This window comes from Oratosquilla oratoria, chromosome 25 (genome assembly GCF_046742065.1).
Source record: "Oratosquilla oratoria isolate Oo_2021 chromosome 25, ASM4674206v1, whole genome shotgun sequence".
NCBI classification, from domain to species: domain Eukaryota; kingdom Metazoa; phylum Arthropoda; class Malacostraca; order Stomatopoda; family Squillidae; genus Oratosquilla; species Oratosquilla oratoria.
Window position 1 is genome coordinate 11,200,317 of NC_134801.1, and position 19,826 is coordinate 11,220,142.

At 37.8% G+C, this 19,826-nt stretch overlaps 1 protein-coding gene across 9 annotated transcripts in view; it reads right to left on the reverse strand.

The window, feature by feature from the left end:
- HemK1 (HemK methyltransferase 1) overlaps positions 1–19,826 on the reverse strand; it is an 86,373-nt gene that overhangs the window by 58,641 nt on the left and 7,906 nt on the right. For 4 of the 9 annotated variants that reach the window (XR_012967612.1, XM_076208369.1, XM_076208370.1 and 1 more), the window contains exon 2: positions 2,877–3,387. Coding sequence is in view for 8 of the 9 variants with exons in the window: in XM_076208369.1 (XP_076064484.1) it covers positions 2,877–3,387 (511 nt within the window). In the remaining variant the exon portion in view is untranslated. Of the gene's footprint in view, positions 1–2,876; positions 3,388–10,420; positions 10,562–12,786; positions 13,022–13,383; positions 13,519–16,132; positions 16,228–19,826 lie in introns of those variants that run through there. The other 5 variants (XM_076208375.1, XM_076208376.1, XM_076208374.1 and 2 more) reach the window with 5 other exon arrangements.

Here is a 19,826-nt window from a genome sequence, read left to right on the forward strand (position 1 = left end):
TTTCTCCCAGTCTTCTCTATTTTTGGCATGAGGGGATGAGGAAGGCATGTCACCATGTAAATGATGTGGCCCTGTTGTGGATGTATTGTGTCATACTGCAATGATTCTGACCTGGGCGGTGGGCAGGAGACAGAGAGGACCCTTCATCCACAAGGAGCTAAGGTGAAAGGGTAGCAGGAGTGGAATGGGTGAAAGTAGGTGTGTGTCTTGACTTGCTACCTCCCATATATGGGTGTGTGTATTTACCAAGTATCTTACAGGAAGGCGAGCCATGCTTGTGGTGTCCCATCTTTGTATCTCACAGTGTCTAGTTTGCTCTTAAATTTGTGCATATTTTTTGCACACACTATTGTTTCATCCAGTTTGTTCCAGATATCCACCACTCTATGTGGAAAAGTTTTTTTTTTTTTAGGTCTCTTCTATAACTCTCCTTTTTTAGTTTCTTTTCATGTCCCCTTCTATTTCTCTTATCCCAATTTAGTAAGTCCTCTCTATCAAGGATTTCAGTGCCTTTCATGATTCTGTAGATGGTTATCAGGTCACCTCTTTCTCTTCTTTATTCCAGAGTTGGTCATTTCAGTTTTGACAATCTCTCCTCATATGACAGTTTTGAAAGTGTTGGGGCTATCTTTGGATTCTTTCAATTTTCTTTATATTCTTTTTGGTACTGGGTGACCATAGTGTCACAGCATACTCCAGTCTAGACCTTATTAAGTTTTTTATTTACTTTTTTTAACCATTTCTTTAATAGAAAGTAGGAAGTACAAAAAGCATTAGAGAAAATAAATACTCCCAAGCTACAAATGACCTAATTAAAAAAAGAAGGACCATGCAGATTAAAAGCAGGAGAGACGAAATAGAAAGAGTAGAACTAAACAAGCTTATCAACAAAAGGCAGAGATTAGAGAAAAGAAAGAGAAACATGGATGAAATAGAGGAAACTATTCGGAAGGGTAAAAGTATTCAAGTGACCAAGCGCGAACATGCTTTAGGAAGACAGCAAATAATATGTTTGAAAGACAGAAATGGAGAAATAATTAAATGTAGAGACAAAATGGTAAAAAGAGTAGAAGAATTTTACCAAGAGCTTTACTCGTCGAAGACCGTATTTGAATCAGTAAATTCATGTGTAGACGTTAATAGTGTACCAGAGATTACAAAGGAAGTAGAATTTGCTCTAAAAACTATGAAACGAGGAAAAGCACCTGGGGAAGATGGTATATCGATAGATCTGTTGAAAGACGCATCGGGAAATTAGTTCATATTAAATTAGCTGAGTTGTACACTCAGTGCTTACATCAAGAAAGCGTTCCTGATGCATGGTGCAATGCTATAGTGATTTTGCTTCATAAAAAAGGAGACCAGAAGGACCTTAGTAACTATCGACCAATTAGCTTGCTATCAAATGTATATAAAGTATTCTCCAAGATCCTTACAAATAGACTAAGTCAAGTTTTAGATGGAAACCAACTGAGAGAACAGGCAGGCTTTAGGAGTGGATATACTCTAGACCATTTGCAGGCAATACACCAACTAATCGAGAAAATGACAGAATACAATATACCTCTTTGTTTAGCTTTTGTAGATTACGAGACGGCCTTTGACTCGGTAGAACAAATAGCAATACTAAACTTGCTACGCAAGCAGGGTACAAACAAACAGATCATAAAAGTTTTAGAAAAGATTTATGCCAAAGGTACTGCTATAATTTGACTACATAAAGATAAAGAAAAGATCAAGATCAAGAAAGGAGTACGGCAAGGCGATACAATTTCACCGAAACTATTTACAGCTTGCTTGGAAGATATTTTCAGACTGAGTTGGGAAAAGAAAGGTTTAAAGATTAATAGCGAATATTTGAACCACCTAAGATTTACGGATGACATTCTTATTTCAGAAAGAGCAGAAGACTTGCAAGATATGCTGAGTGATCTAAACAAGGAAAGTGTCAAAGTAGGTTTAAAAATGAATAAGAGTAAAACCAAAGTAATGTTCAATACGAAAGTTCAAAGTAAAGAGATTGTAATTGATGATGAGAGTCTTAAGGAAGTTGAAGAGTATAATTATTTAGGCCAGATGGTAAAAGTGACGAAAGATCATGATAATGAAATAAAAAGACGCATTACAATTGGTTGGAAAGTGTTTGGTAAGTATAATAAGATCATGAGAGGCTTTCTACCTTTATGTTTGAAACATAAAATTTACAATCAATGCATTCTACCAGCAATAATCAGCGGGTGTGAGACTTGGAAACTAACGAAGGCAATGGAAACAAAACTAAGGACAGCACAGAGGAGAATGGAGAGATCAATGATGGGAATAACGCTGAGAGACTGAAAGAAAGCAAGTTGGGTGAGAGAGCAGAATAGAGTGAAAGATATTGTGGAAGCAGTAAAAGAGAGGAAGTGGAATTGGGAAGGTTAGTGCAAACGACTGATGAGCTATGGAGCAAGTGTGTTACTGAATGGACGCCACAAGATAGGAAGCGTGGAAGAGGGAGACCAGACAGAAGGTGGAGAGACGAGATTGAGAAGTTTGCAGGAGTGACATGGCAGAGGATGGCCCGGTCATGTGAATCATGGCATGCTATGAAGGAGGCCTTTGTTCAGCAGTGGACTCAGGATGGCTGATTTGATTGAATATTTCTGAGTGTCAGCTAACATAACCATATTTTCCCCAAAACCAATGTTGCCCACTATATGATTAGTTGCCTTATGGTTTGTTTTGACAAAAAAAATTCTGATAGTACTATGACATATGCCTGTATTCTATTATAAAGAACCTGCAATGTGGAAATATAATCTTTCATAAGTACAAAACTTTTCTCTACAATGAAATGCAAACAACATCAAATAACACAACAATAATGGCCTTACCCTGGGCACTCCAAGGACATGAGCAACGATGTGTTCTACAGATAGTCTTGCCTCAGGAACCTCTGCTCCCTCAAGCATCTCAACCCATTCATCCAAGGTCTCTGGTACCAGAAGTCCAGGATGAAAAGAATTGTAATTGGTCTTTGGCTGATCTTCCGTAATAATGGCCTCAGAAGAAGTTGGAAAATCAGAGACTGCTTCATCTGAATTAGATTTTGTGAAGACTGGACTTGAAGTTGTGCTGCTGCATGAAGCCAGAAAGTTGACAGGGCCAAGGCTTGGGGGATTACTTGGGACTTCTAAAGTCTTCTTTGACAAGAAGTTTCCTTTATCAACACTAATATTTATAGCCTGTTGCTTACAGCTTGGTGCCCGTGATAAGTTTTCCATGTTTATTAAGGTTCTCTGTACTGGACCCATGTGTAGGCCCACCGATTGTTTCCCCACTGTAACCATAGAGCTCTGAGCAAATCGGCCAAATCCATAACGTGATGATAGTGATCTGGACATACTGGAAAAAGAAAAAGAAAAAATATATAAATATATATATATATACATATATATATTCATATACATATAAAATGGACATGCACATTTAAAAATGCAGCAGAATAAACTTTCACAATGAATCTGCAATAACTGATTTAGTGTAACTTCACGTAATTTATTCAAAATATTCAAACTGGAAATGTCTCCCAGTTTCTCTTATATATTTGTGATTAGAGGAAGTAGACACAAAATGAATGTGGAAAAGAATTAAAATATCAACCCTCTGATGATCAGACCTGTCCCATCTATAAGTTTAGTTTGTTTCTGTACAAACTGATTGGTTTCAGGCACCAGGTCTTAAGTCCAGCATATCCTAACATAATCTAACCTAACCACATTATGTACAACAGTGGATCAAGTTTTGTGACATCTATTTGTAAATCTCCTATGTACCAACATTCAAGCATTCAATTTTTGTCTTTCATGCAAAAATATCAGAGTTTCATGCACTGAGCACCATACAAATTTTTAAGGCAACCAAAGACTCCTCTCAACCATTTATTCTCAGTGTTCTACTGTTGATTTTTTTTACCTCAGCAACTGATGTCAAGTGAAGTACAACTGTCCTACTATGGGTACCATGTAACCTAGTATTATCTAATGAACACTTAAGCTGTTGGCAACTAAACCAGCTCTCCCATTGGTTTCTCAGTGAGGAGTTTATGTTAGACACTCAGTGCAAAAAAAAAAAATATATATATATATATATATATGTATATATATATATGTATATATATATATATACAACCACTCCTCGTTTAACGACGACAATTGGGACCAGCGCGCCGTCGTTAACCGAATTGGTCGTTAAGCGAAAGTGTATACATATACGTACATGTACTGTATCTACAATGTCCAGCAATACATGTATCTTTATTTTCGTGTATTTTCCCTCTTTTATACAGTACATTAAAGCTTTATTTACTGTTTATTTACGGAGGTTATGTTCCCGAAATTACCGTATATGACCAAATCCGCGTATGCTGACATTCCGTATTGCATACCGGGGTATTTTTTTAGTTTCGACCATGGGCGCAATATAGCAATAGAAAATTAATTATTAATTTTGTAAATTAAAATGTATCAACGTAATATGCAATTTTGTGGGCGGAAATGAAAGTAAAAAATACCATGCTACAAGAAAATATGCTAATGAACGAAGTCGGTAGCATAGGATCGGGACGCCATCTTGTTGTCTACCAAAGTCTCTCACGACGACGACAACGAGGACGAGCCGGATGACATTTAATTTGCAGGTAATGATATATCAAACACAGGTTAGGTTAGTTTAGTTTCGGTTAGGCGAATTTATCATCCTTTCATTTCCTCGACATCGGCATCTATCATAACAAACATGGTGTACCATTCGTCCGACATGACTTCGTTACTTACGAAATTTGTTTTAGCACCTTTTTTTTATTTCCGCTCACAAAATTGCATATTACGTTGATACATTATAATTTACAAAATTAATAATGAATTTTCTATTGCTATATTGCGCCCTTGGTCGAAACTAAAAATTTACCACTACCGGTATATATTGTACCCCAGGTAGTTTTTCCAGCTTGCAGGATGGTAATGTAGCTTCAGAACACTTTACCTCACAGCTAATATCCACCGTACAAGTTCATTTATAACATCATGCACATTTGCCTCAGCCAACTTAATTATCGTACACGACGTCGTAACTTCGGAAGATTTACGTTAAACTAATATTGGTCAGTCATAAAGCCCGTCGTTACTCCGAGTTGTCGTTAATCGAGTAGGTCGTTAAACGAGGAGTGGGTATATATATATATATATATATATATATATATATATATATATATATATATATATATATATATATATATATATATCATTAAAAGTGATGGCTAGTTTTGCCAATATGGGACAAAACGCCAACTGTGCAAACATGAGACAAAACGCCATAACCACAAGCATGCCACATTCCGCCACAACACGCACCCGGAGGCTCTCCTAGTGCACGTGACATTTCGTCACTGCCCGAAATACCGGGTGACCTCCCCTAGAGTGATTAGCAAGTAAGAGGGCCTAGTATAAAACTTAGAACTTTCATAAGACTCATCAGATTAATTCTTATCCTATAAGATAGTACATCCCTATAGCTACTGAAGAAGGGTCTAGAACCCGAAATCGCGATCTAGCTAATATGACTATATACAGCCAAGTCATAAATTTCCTTTCTAAGGAACATAAATCTATAAGGTATATGGAAAATACCTATAAGAAAATAATGCAAAACTAGCCATCACTTTTAATAATATATGCATTAGAGAAAAACTCCTGCCCAAATACACTGATATGTATATATATATATATATATTTTAACAACCACAATGCACTTTAATTCTAAGCCATCAACATCGGGAGACCTAATGGAGGCCGACATGCAGAAATTGAAATGCGGTACTACCAAGGACTCGAACCCAGCAATCACATGACAAGTGCCGTAGTAACTTACCAACTACGCATCTTGTCATGTGATTGCTGGGTTCAAGTCTTTGGCAATATCGCATTTCAATTTCTGCATGTCGGCCTCCATTAGGTCTGCCGATGTTGATGACTTAGAATTAAAGTGCATTGTGGTTGTTAAAATGTATCTCTAATCACTAGGACCCATTCAGTGTCATACAAATATATATATATACACACACACACACACACACATATATATATACACACACACACACACATATATATATATATATACACACACACGCATATATATATGCATATACACACACACACTTCAACGAACGGACGGCTTAGAAGACGTTCTGAAGAAAATTGAAGTATTGTGGATCCCAACGCAAAGAGAAGTGCCTATTGTATTTACAGGGTGGGTGGGAAATTGCTCGTGGGATAGTAGGAAAGTAGGGAAAGAGGAGAAGGGGAGGGATTACTGAGGGAAATGGAAGGAAATGAGGAAGGAGTAGACTTGGCCCAGACAGACAGGCGAAAGGTAAACAAAAGGCCCCCCGACGACGATGAAATGTCTAATAAAAATGTAAAGATTAGAAGTATAGATAAGAGCAATACAGTAGAAAGTGATGAGAATATTTTCCAGGGATTTAAAGAGGGTGGGGGGGACACAAACCCCCCCCGACTGACAAGACTAGAAGAGAAGGTCGATAAGATGATCGAGGACTTGGAGCGTAGGTTCAGTCATGTTAACAATATTATAAGGAGGGTTGAAAAATTGGAAGAACTAGAGAAGGCGAACAAAAACTTAACTGATGAAATAGAAAACCTGAAAAGACAGTTAAAAGAAGTAAAGGTGGAGAATGAGGAATTGAAGAAGAATAGTAAAGAAAACAGAGAGGGATGGAAGTCGATAAAAGAAAACAGTAAAGTTGCATTTACTGATATAATTAAACAGCAAATGAGAGAACAAACTGAAGACTCAGTTATTAAAGTAATGAGACAGAAGGAGAATATAGTAAGAGACTTAGCTGACAAAAAGAAATGTATAATTATATTAGGAATGGAAGAGAAACATAACCCAGATAGAACCTCAAGAACCAATGAGGAAAATGAAAAAGTAAGCAGTTCACTAAAATTAGTTCAGGAAGATGAACCAGAAATTATGAAGGAAATTGAGGAAAAATTCAGGCTCGGAAAGTATAGTAAAGATAAGACCAGACCAATTAAGATTAAATTCAGGTCACAAACGACGGCAGAGAATATCTTATCCAAAACAGGGAAACTAGCAACAAGTGAACAATATAAAAAAGTATGGATAAAAAGGGAAATGAATAAAGAGGAAAGAGAGGAAGAAAAGCAGAAAAGACTTGAAGCTAAGACAAAAAACGAGAACAGAATGGAGTCAGAGAAAGAGAGATTCTATTGGAGAGTAGTGAATATGAAACTAAGGCAGTTCGACATACAAGAGAAAAACAAAAGGGAAACAGAGAACACAATGGAAGTGACAGAAAATTAAGAGTGTCTTACACAAATATAGATGGATTAATAACAGGATTGAATGAGCTGAATGATTATTTGAAAGAAAAAGAACCGGACATAATGGGAATTGTAGAAACAAAATTAAAAGGCCCACTACCACCCAACAGTGTAGGACATGATGCATATAATTATTGGATTAAAAACAGAGAGAAAAAGGAAGGGGGTGGAGTTATGTTCCTGACTAAGAAGGATATAAACGTGAAGGGCGTCATATATGGAAAGAATACAGTAGAGATGATTATGAGAGAAGTGGAAGACAGAGATAAGAAGAACAGAAAGTTTGTGATAAATTATGTGCCACCGAAAACAGCCTCATGGGAGGAGAGTGAACATAAAAGTATGTTAGAGGACACAAAGATAACATTAAATAAAATAATGGAAGATGGAGGAAGAATAGTTATAATGGGTGACTTTAATTGCACAGAAATCTGCTGGGAAGAAATGACAGTAAAGGGTGGAGACGGCTCATGGGAAAACGCTCTACTTGAGATGATTACTGACCATACAATGACACAATGGATACAGGAGAACACCAGGTATAGAAATGAAGAAGAACCATCGAGACTAGACTTAATAATTACATCTGAACCTAGAATAGTGGACAAGATTGAATATAAAACACCAATAAGCAAAAGTGACCACATATTGATTGAACTGGAACTTAATGAAGAAAAATATAGGAAAAGAAATGAGCAATATAGAAAAGGAAGAATGATGTATGAAAAAACAAACTTTGATCAAATAAGAGAATTCTTTCAACAAGAAAACTGGGAAGAAATATACAAAGAAGAAACAACAGTGGAACAGAAATGGAATATTTTGACAAAAATTTACAAAAAAGGAGTGGAAAAGTATGTCCCAAGACAAAAACAAGAAAAAGAATATGTAAAATGCTGGTACAACAAAAGTTGTAGGGAGCTAAAAGACAAAAGAGACAAAGCCTGGAACAGATGGAAAAAAGACAGACCTGAAAAATGGAAAATATATACCGGTTATAGAAATGAATATGTACAAACGTGCAGAGAGGAAAAGAGAAAATATGAAAAAGATGTCATAGAAAAGTGTAAAGATCAACCAAAACTATTCTACAGATTTGTAAACAATAAACTGAAAAACAAACAAGACTTGGAGAAATTAAGACAAGAGGGAGTTGAATACACTGAGGAAATGGAAATGGCGGAAATTATGAACAAACATTTTAAATCAGTGTTTACAAGGGAGAACATACAACCTGAAGAGATTGAATGGAAAGAGAAAATCCCCCTATGGAAGAAATAGAAGTAACAAAGAATGAAATATTGACACACTTGAGTAATATTGATGTCAGAAAATCGCATGGACCAGATGAAATAGCAAACTGGATTCTGAAAGAATGCAGGAATGAACTGGCAGACAAAATACATAGCATACTAAACAGTTCCTTGAAAGAAGGAAAAGTTCCAGAAGATTGGAAAAAAGCAAATATAGTACCTATATATAAAGGAGGAAATAAAGAAGAACCTACAAACTATAGACCAGTCTCTCTAACAAGTACAATAGCAAAAATTTGTGAAAGAATTATCAAAAGTAGATGGGTAAAATATTTAGAAAAAAAACAAAGTGTTAAATCCAAGGCAATTTGGATTCAGACAAGGACGATCATGCGTCACCAATTTAATATGTTTCTATTCAAGGCTAATAGATATAATACAAGAAAGAGATGGATGGGCGGACTGTGCATTTCTAGACCTAAAGAAAGCTTTTGACAAAGTACCACATAAGAAGTTGCTTAAGAAATTAGAAACTCAAGGAGGAATACAGGGAAAACTACTAAATTGGATGGAAGACTTTTTGCAAGAAAGAAAAAGGAGAGTAGTGATAAGAAACCAGCACTCAAAATGGGATGAAGTAATAAGCGGTGTTCCGCAGGGAACAGTACTGGCCCCAATAATGTTTGCTATATATATTAATGATATGGATGAAGGAATAGAAAGCTATATGAGCTTCTTTGCAGATGATGCAAAACTATTGAAAAGAGTGGAAACTGAAGAAGATTGTGAATCACTACAGAGAGATCTAAATATAGTACAGGAATGGAGTAGGAAGTGGGAGATGGAGTTCAATACAAAAAAGTGTAGTATAATGGAATTTGGAAAAAGCAAAAAGAGAATAACAGGAGCATATAAATTGGGAGAAGAAGGAATAAAAAAAGTAGAAAATGAGAAGGACCTGGGAGTCATTGTTATGAATAATATGTCACCCGAGAAACATATAAATAAGATTTTTGGAGAAACTTATAATTTGATAACAATCAAAGTTGCATTTACATACCTGGATGAAGAAATGGTGAAGAAAATCCTAATCACCCTGATAAGACCAAGATTGGAATATGCAGCAACGATATGATCACCAAGTACAAAAAAATGTATAAAAAAACTTGAAAGAATACAAAGAGCAATTACAAAACTGGCACCAACGCTCTCAAAACTATCATATGAAGAGAGACTAGAAAAACTTGAACTACAGACACTAGAGCAAAGAAGAGAGAGAGGAGATTTGATAGCTATTTACAGAATCATGAAAGGCATAGAAATTACTGATAGAGAGAATCTGATAAAATGGGATAACAGAAATACAAGAGGACACGGAAAGAAAATAAAAAAAAGACAGCTATAGAAGAGACTTGAAAAAGAACAGCTTTCCTCACAGAGTAATAAACAGTTGGAACAAGTTAGATGAGAAAGTGGTGTGTGCAAAAACAATACATGAATTTAAAAATAGTTTAGATAAAATGAGATATGAAGACCGGACCCCACGAGCATAGCTCCCCTTCCCGTAAAATACAACTAGGTAAATACATATATATATATATATATATATATATATATATATATATATAATAACAATAATAATAAAATGAACTCCATTTGACACAATGGCCAACCCTGTTATGAGTCACTAACACACGTTTGCCATGTTTAAGCCTAGAGATGGGAGTCTTGGAATCAGATTAATGCCCCAGGTTTTACCAGGATCTCCACTGGACTAGCAACATCTTTTCCATCCCTGATTCAGGCCAGGATGATTGGTCCCTCTTGGTTTGGAGAAGGAAATCATCTAAGCTTCATAACTTGGACCTTGGGAGTTGGGCACACTCTTAGTCAAGTAGCTACCACCTTGGCCAACACCATACAATCCATGGATGTTCCCTAGAAAGCCAAGGGATGGGAGTCATGGAATCAGATTAATGCCCCAGGTTTTATTGAGATCTCCATGGGACTAGCAACATCTCTTCCATCCCTGATTCAGGCCAGGATGATTGGTCCCTCTTGGTTTAGAGAAGGAAATCATCTAAGCTCCCTAACTTGGACCTTGGAGTTGGGCACACTCTTAATCAAGTAGCTACTACCTTGGCCAACACCATACAGTCCATGGCTGTTCCCCAGAAACCCAAGGTGGTGGATGTGTATACACTTCCATCACCCCTATGATTTTTGGGTTGTATACCCAACACTTAACCACATATGGAGAATTGAGTACATAAGTTTTACATTATCAATAATTTAGGGATTCCAGTGATATCTTTACAGACCACTCATCCATTATTCATTTATGTTTCAAGACTGAATTCCACTAAAAAAAAAATATATATATATATATACATATATATACAGTATATATATATATATATATATATATATATATCTTTTAACAGTTACAATCGTCATACAGGAAGTAACAATGTGGGTAGGGTGAGATTGAAGGAACTTCTTCAGACTTACAAGGTCCTCCTTCAGAAGATTAAAGAACATGGAAGCTGTTACATAGTCTGTGGGATTCTTCTGAGGATCTACGCAGTCTTGTGTTAGAACATAGGGATCAATGAGAGGATATCATGATTGTGCACGCAAATGGGATACCACTTTCTTGATGCTTGGTATCTCTTTTCCAGACGTCATAACCTTTACGCTTTTGATGGGATCCACCTTACATGCAGAAGCAAAGATGTTCTTACAAACCTCATTGTGGGAGTTTGTAATGAACTAGTTCCTTTTTTGGGGTAAAAACTCAAAGGGAAATGGAAACAGAGTGTACTGGGTAAGACAGAGTAGGGTATAGCAATAATGTAGAGCAATGTGTCAGTGTAAGACAAAATATCATTTTAGGATATGTCGGTAGAGGATGAAATATTAATTTGTCAAGGACAAAATATCATAATGGGATGTAATGATAGTGTAGGACAAAATATCATGATGGAATGTAATGATAGTGGAGGACAAAATATCACAATGGGATGTAATGATAGTGGAGGACAAAATATCATGGTAGGAGGACAGTGGAGGACAGAATATAATTTTTGGAAGGGATGCCAGATAGAAAGTCAGTGAACAACAGGTGGCTGTTGTGGAACGCAGTAACATGGGGGGGGGGGCAAGGTATACATACGAGATCAAAAGACCGTGAGGGACCAGATGTCTGTGATGGGGCAAATGTCCATGAGGCATTGAATGTCAATGAAGGACCAAATATCAATATAGAGCAAGGTGTCAATAAAGAACAAAATTATAATGTAAAGCATGATGTTGAAACTCAAAACATGTCAAAAAAATAATCACAAGTTCCTTAAAACCATGTACTTTAATGCTCGTAGTATTAGGAATAAATTCCAAGAAATACAGGTGCATGTCAAAAGCAAAAATCTCAATATGATAGGAATAATTGAGACATGGCTAAACACGCATGACAAACCATGTTTGGAACCTGGGTGGAAAAAAGTGACAAACAAAACATGGAGAGTGTGTAAAAAAACTCTCACCAGACCTGCTTGAATGCAGAAACTTATTTCAAGCTCTTGTGGGTTTACAAGAAGAAGAAATGAAGAAAATGCAAGAGAGGAAGGATGGGGCAGTCGCTAGGTCTCAGCCCACAGGTAGATTTTGGTTGTACAAGATAGTCAAGTGCAGTATTTAGATAGGGCCTTCTGCAACAAAGATAGGAAGCATAAGACCCAGGTGTGTTTCCCCAGGGTGGGGATAGGTGATGTTAGAGACATGATTGAAGAGTGTATAGTCAGGGAAGGTGTGAAACCCATTGTTTGTTTGAGTGCTGGTGGGAATGACAAAGGTAAGTTAAGGAGTGAGGAATTGTTTGCACGGTTTTGGGATGCACTAGATAAGATTAGAAATAAGAGAGGGGTTCCTGTTGTATGTGGAATCCTTCCAAGGCACAGAGTTGGAGGCATGTGGCATTGGCAAAATATCATAAGCCCAATGGATGGCCATTTGTTGACAACTGGGACTGCTTTTACAATAAGAATCATCTACCATAGCTGCCAAAAGTTTGGACGCGATAATACGGACATCAATACTTATGCCACAAATTGGAAGTCCCTCACCCTCAATATCCTGAGCGAGCCAGATGTTTTTTCATATGCCTGGCAGGGAGACCAAGGTTGGCTGCCACCAGGGCATGCAATGTTTCCAGGCTTGGTGCTGTTTGAAATTCTACGTAAATTCTCAGTGGTTTGGCGTCTGTGTTGCTGACTATGGGTAGTGGACATGAAATCGAATGTGACAAGATTGCTGCTATAGTGGCCCTGTTTAAGGCAGGGCATTCTGTGAAGGAAATCTCTGAAAATACAGGAGTTACAGTACATTCAGTGCAGTGCTGGTTGTTACGTTTCAAGGATGGTGGGGGCATCTCTACCTACCCCATGTCAGAGCTGTGGCAGACCCAGGAAACTCACACCACACACTTTAAATGTTATTAAGTGTGAGACAGACAAGTCTCCTGGTATATTAGGTGGTGTCTCTTTGCACAGTGCAACGCTGGTTGCATGAAAAAATCAACATGCAGCATTTTATGGGGAGAGGGAAGCCCCTCCTTACTAAAGTACAAAAGCATAAGCAAGTGAATTTTGCAAAGAGATATGGTGAATGGAGCAAGGTACTTTGGAGTGATGAAAGTACCTTCACTGTGACCAGCAACTGACCTGGTTACGTGTACCGCCAGCCTGGCAGTGGTCCTCTTCAGTCATGGTACATCACCCCTACAGTGAAACACCCTGACTTGCTAATGGTATGGGGTTGTTTTACATACTATGGTGTGGGGCACCTTGCAGTGCTGCCTAAAAATGAGAAAATGAATCAGAACAATAACTTAAGAGTTGTTGTGTGACTACCTTCCCAACTCCTTTGATAAGTGAGAGGCTGATTTTTTTCATGTAGGGCAGTGCCCCCTGCCACACAGCTAAAAGTGTAACAAAGTGGTTGAAAAATTGTGAAGTAAAGTACTTTGAAGACTGGCCTGGCAGCTCTCCAGGCCTCAACCCTATTGAGAATCTCTGGAGTTTGATGAAAAAAAGTCTGGAGAGGTATGACACCTCGTCACCCCTGGAGTTGGAGGCAGCACTGCACACAATCTGGACAGAATTCTCAGTGGAAAAGCTTAACAATCTCACTGATAGTGTCCCTAGAAGACTGAAGGAAGTCATCAAGTAGAAGGGAAATGTAATCAAGTACTAAAGAAGGAGTAAATGTTCAATAATAAATTTTGTTGTACCAATTTTCTGACTTCAATACAATTTTTTCCTTGTTGCTTTTTTGGGAAGGGTGTAGCATCAATACTTATGGCGGCTATTGTATATACAAAGGACAGGGTGCACTTATCACCCAGGATTTCAGCTCTTTGATGAATCCCTTGAGCGAGAAGTAGGCATCCTGCAGGGTTTTTTCAGGAAGATTACATGGGAGTTGGGGAGGAAAGTTTCGGAATATAGTTTAGGCAATAGAAACAGCACAATGAGGGACTGTGTAAAGAATCACCAAATCATGTGGAGGGAGGATAAACTAAAAGTTTACTATACAAACAGCAGAAGTATAATAAATAAAATTTATCTACTGCAAGGTAAAGCATGTGTAGAGAGATTTTATGTAATAGCTATTGCTGAATCCTGGCTCAATATGACTGATGACATTTCCTTCCAGAAATCAAGATAGAAGGATATAAGTTTTTTCACAAGGACAGGGTTGGCAGGAGTGGGGGAGTAGCACTTTTCATTCAAAATATAATAAACTGTATTATCAACAATCTAATTAAGGAAGAGGATAGTATGGAATCTATTTAGGTGAAGATTATAGGCAATAATAAGAAACTTGTTATTGGCGTCCAATATAGACCTGTGGTGTACCTGTACCCCACAAGTATGCGTGTAGGTGCAAATTGATGCATGATAGAGTTGTGTGGCAGTCTGACCTGACTCACCACTTGAAGGCTAGGATGGGTCACCCCAATTGGGTCACGTCTGGTCAAGGTGTCAGATCAGGCCTGGGTATATATACTGCCTGCAGTGGGCAGGCCAGTCAGATTCTGATTTTAAGATCTGGACAATTCAGACATTCTGACCTCTGTACATACGTTGCTAGGCCTTCATGGTTGGTTCCCCACATGGGGACCACATCATGTCAGTCCTTAGGCTGACGCACAAGTATCCACCAGAATAAAGCGCATAAGCCAAAACCGAGTGTCAGTCTCTCCCTACGTCACCTAGTCCAGGAATACAGTATATACCCGTATGTTACAGACCTCCTAATTTCAACAATGAGCAGACTGTTCCCCTGACTCATGAAATTTGCAGGGTGTCCCAGTACAAAAATGTTGTGATCATGGGAGATTTTAATTATAGAAACAATGACTGGGAACTTTTAGTAGGAAATCAGGAAGCAAAAATTTTCTTAGATGTGGTGCAGGATTTCCTAAAACAAATGATCACCAATCCTATGAGGGGAGAGAATACTCTGGACTTACTCTTAACTAATAATGAGCACCTAATGAGTAACATGGGTGAGGCATTTAACAAATATTTTCTCTTGATTTTACTAAGGAGAGATTAGATTTGGTACCTGACTGCGATCCAATTTTCAGTGGGGATGAAGAAAGTAGACTATCTAATATCAGCATTAGAAAGGTAGTAGTCAAGCAGATTGAAAGACTTAAAGCTACAAAATCTCCGGGGGCAGACCAAATTAGGTCAGGAGACGACACCGAGATTCTGCAGGACGATCTTAACAAATTGTTCACATGATCAGTGAAATGGCAAATGAACTTCAATATCTCAAAGTACAGTGTGTTAAACGTAGGGCTACACAACCACAAAAATAGATATAACTTAGATAACATGTTTTTAGAGAAAACTGATTGAGAGAGAGACTTGGGAGTTCTAGCGAATCTTGACCTTAATTCCAGGAAACAATGCATTAGGTTCCATTGCTAGGACAGTTATGAATAGAAGTGCAGAGGTAATTATCAAACTATCTAGTGTTAGACCCCTCCTTGACTATATGGTACAGTTTTGGTCTCCATCTTATAGAATGGACATCAATTCACTAGAATCAGTACAGAGGAGAACAACCAAAATGATACATGGGCTCAGAAATTTACCTTACGAAGAGAGGCTTAAACACCTTAACTTACACTCTCTGGGAAGATGCAGAGGGCAAGGTGATCTAATAAAGGTGTTTAAGTGGATCAAAGGCTTTAACAAGGGTGATGCAAACAAGGTCATCATATTAAAATAACAGGGCAGGACTCGTAGTAATGGATTTAAACTGGACACATTCAGATTTAAGAAGGAAATAGGAAAGAACTGGTTTACTAATAGGGTGGTCAATGAATGGAACAGACTTAGTAACCATGTAATGAGCACTGAAACAATCAGTTGTTTTAAGAAATGGTTAGACAACTTTATGGATGGGGATGACTGGTGGTAATGGACATGGAGCTGCCTGGTGTGGGCCTCGTGGTCTCTTGCAGTTTCCTTCATTCTTGTGTTCTTTTGCGTGACTTGTTGATTTTTTCCGTGTCCCAATTCACCATGTATGAACCTGTAAAACAGTTTTGGTTCATCTTTTCATTCTTCTACCACACCTCTTTCAAAATTGCTTTCTTCCTGCAAATTCTGGTATAGTGATTCCTAGCTTGTTTGTAAGATTGCTATTGGTCATCTTGTCTAATGGTGGTTGTTAGGAGTAGTCCTCACTTCCGTCCTCACCTCCTCTCCTCAATCCCGTCCTCACCTCTTCTGTGCCCACTACATTTTGACCTCTGAGGCCCACCCCCCCGTGGAAATCATTCGTGGGGCCATCTGGATGACTAACCAGTGCCACATGAGACACCACAAAGCCCCTTTGAAAGGAACACGCATAGGACAAAGCCTCCTCCAGGAAGCACATGTGCAGTGCACCAGCCAGCCATGTGACACAGGAACACTGGAACCATTGAGGAACGCACACTCTCTGTCTTCATGAGTCACCAGCGTCAGAGCATTTTGCCTCCGACTTCCATGCACAGCACACATGACCTCATGCCAATTAGGAGCACGGGTCATGACCTGCCTGTGTATATAAAGGATGGGCCAATGCCCGAAGATTCAGATCGCCATGAGCAGCATACTCGTACATGAGACTGGCTCATGGGTCCTGCTTTTTCGCCTTCCCCACCCCTTTTGCTCCCTCACAAGCAGATCACCCTGGGACATAACTTGAAACAAAGTTGTCACTTCCCTTGCTGTCTCATGTCCCCCCCCACTGGTGCCCAACTTTCATTGTTAAATAAACCAACTCTCCACCAAAGTTTGCCTTCAACCAGCCTAACTGGCTGCCCAACATGGGGTAGACCACCAGCCTAACAATGGTGAAATTATGAAATGAGGGCGTTTTTTGTGTCATAGTTTTGCTTCTTGTATTATGGCAACATGTATGCTGTGCTGTTTAAAGAAGTGTTCGAGTTTGTGTTATTCTGTGTTGATGCCATCAACATTATACTGTAAGATGTTGATGTTACATGTTCTGTATGTATTGTAGGTTGTTGTACAGGGTTGGGGTACAGGTGGGAGAAAGTAGGATCAGGGTTGGAAGGAGGAAGAGGAATGGTTGGGGGAAAGGGAATGGCAAGGGTGGGGGTGTGCATAAGGATGCAGTCCAGGGGTGGGATGGTGGGAGTAATGTTATGGGTGGACATATAAAAGAGGTCCAAGTACTTATCTAGTTGTATTTACCTAGTTGTATTATACGGGAAGGGAGCTATGCTCGTAGTGACCCATCTTTGTATCTTTCAGCATCTAGTTTGTTCTTAAATTATTGCATAGTTTTTGCACGCACTGTTGCCTCATCCAATTTGTTCCAGACATCTACCACTCTGTGTGGGAAACTATTCTTTTTCAGATCTCTTCTATAACTATCCTTTTTTAGTTTCTTTTCATGTCCTATTGTTTTTCTTTTATCCCACTTTAATAAATTTTCTCTATCAAGGACTTCCAACCCTTTGATGATTCTGTAAGTGGCCAGTAGATCTCCTCTTTCTCTTCTTTGTTCCAGGGTTGGTAGTTCCAGTTTAGACAATCTTTGTTCACATGTCTATTTTGAAAGTGTTGGTGCCATCTTTGTCATTGCTCATTGGATTCTAATTTTATACATATATATATATATATCTTTTTTTTTTTGTGCTGGGTGTCCATAGTGTCACAGCATACTCCAATCTTGGTCTTATCAGTGTGACTTAAATATTTTCTTTACCATTACCTCATCCAAGTAGTTAAAGGCCACCTTTATTGATCTTAGGAAATTGTAGTTTTCTCTATTTTGTTAATATGCTTGTCTGGTGATATGTCTTTGTTAATAATTACTCCTAGGTCCTTTTCTGAGCTAAGTTTTTTAACTTTCTTTGTACCAATTTTATATTGCCCTGATATTCTATTTTTACTTTTTCCAAACTCCATTATACTACATTTCTTGATGTTGAAATTCACTTCCCACTTTTGGCTTCATTTCCAGACTTTATCCAGGTCTCTCTGTAGTGATTCACAGTCATTTACTGTACTTACTTTCGTTAGTAGTTTTGTGTCATCTGCAAAGAAGTTCATATAACATTCAACACCTTCATCCATGTCATGGATAACATTATCAGAGCTAATACAGAACCTTGTGGGACTCCACTTATCGTTTCTTCCCAGGTTCAATTTTTGTCTCTAAGTGCCACCCTCATTTTTCTACCATTCAAGAAATCTTCCATCCATTTCAATAACTTTCCTTGTACATCTCCTTTTATTTTGAGTTTTCTTAGCTTTCTGTGTGGTACTTTATCAAATGCCTCTTGTAAATCTAGGAAAGCACAATTAGCCCATCCAGCCCTTTCTTGCATTATTTCTATTAGACTTGAGTAAAAACAAATCAAGTTAGTGGTACATGATCTTTCCTTGTCTAAAGCCAAATTGTTTTGGATAAAGTATGTTATCTTCCAGATGTTTAATCCATCTACTTTTGATTTTTTTCACATATTTTTGCTATTATATTTGTATGGGAGACCAGTCTATAGATTGTTGGGTCTTCCTTGTCTCCCCTTTTACATATTGGTATAATATTTGCATTTTTCCAATCTTGTGGTACCTTACTTTCTTTGAGTGAGTAATCAAATCTTATATATTTTGCCCATTAGTTCATCTATACATTTTTTTAGTATTCAATTTGCAATTCCATCCAGACCATGTGATTTTCTGGCATCAAGGTTTATTATTTGGTCCCTTATTTCTTTTTGTGTCACAATTATTTCTTTCATTAGGGGGGGGGGGGTCTTTCTGTTCTTCATCCCAATTTTGTGTACTGTATTTTCAATTGTGAATACAGATTTAAAATGTTTGTTCATAATTTCTGCCATTTCTACATGCTCCATATATTCATCATTCCCTTGATGCAGTTTTACTATTTCTTGTTTATTTTTAATTTACCATCTACATATTTGCAGAAGAGTTTAGGTTGGTCCTTACATTTGTCTATTATGTCTTTTTCATAGTTTCTTTTTTCTTCCCTGCATATTTTTACATATAATCTTCCATTATCTTATTTAGTATTATCCTTGTATCTTCTAACATACATTTGTGTTCTCTCTCTTCCCATGAAGCCATTTTAGGGGGCACATAATTTACCACAAACTTCCTGTTTTTTCCATCCCTGTCCTCCACTTCCATCATAATCATCTCTACTCTATTCTTTCCATATGTGACATTCCTCACATTTATATCATTCTTAGTCAGGAACATAACTCCACCCCCTTGTTTTACCTCTCTGTTTCTAATCCAATAATTAATTGCACCATGTCCTACACTGTTGGGTGGTAGTGGACCTTTCAATTTTGTCTCTACAATTCCCATTATGTCCGGTTCTTTTTCCTTCAGGTAATCATTCAGTTTGCTCAAGCCTGTTATTAAGCCATTTATATTTGTGTAAGACACTTTTAATTTTCTGCTACTTCCATCGTGTTTTCTGGTTCCCTCTGCTATGAACCATTTCCTTGCTTTCATATCCACTACTCTCCAAAAGAATTTCTCTTTGTCTGACTGTTTTCTCTTTTTTTTTCTTAGCTTCTAGTCTTTTTGTTTTCTAA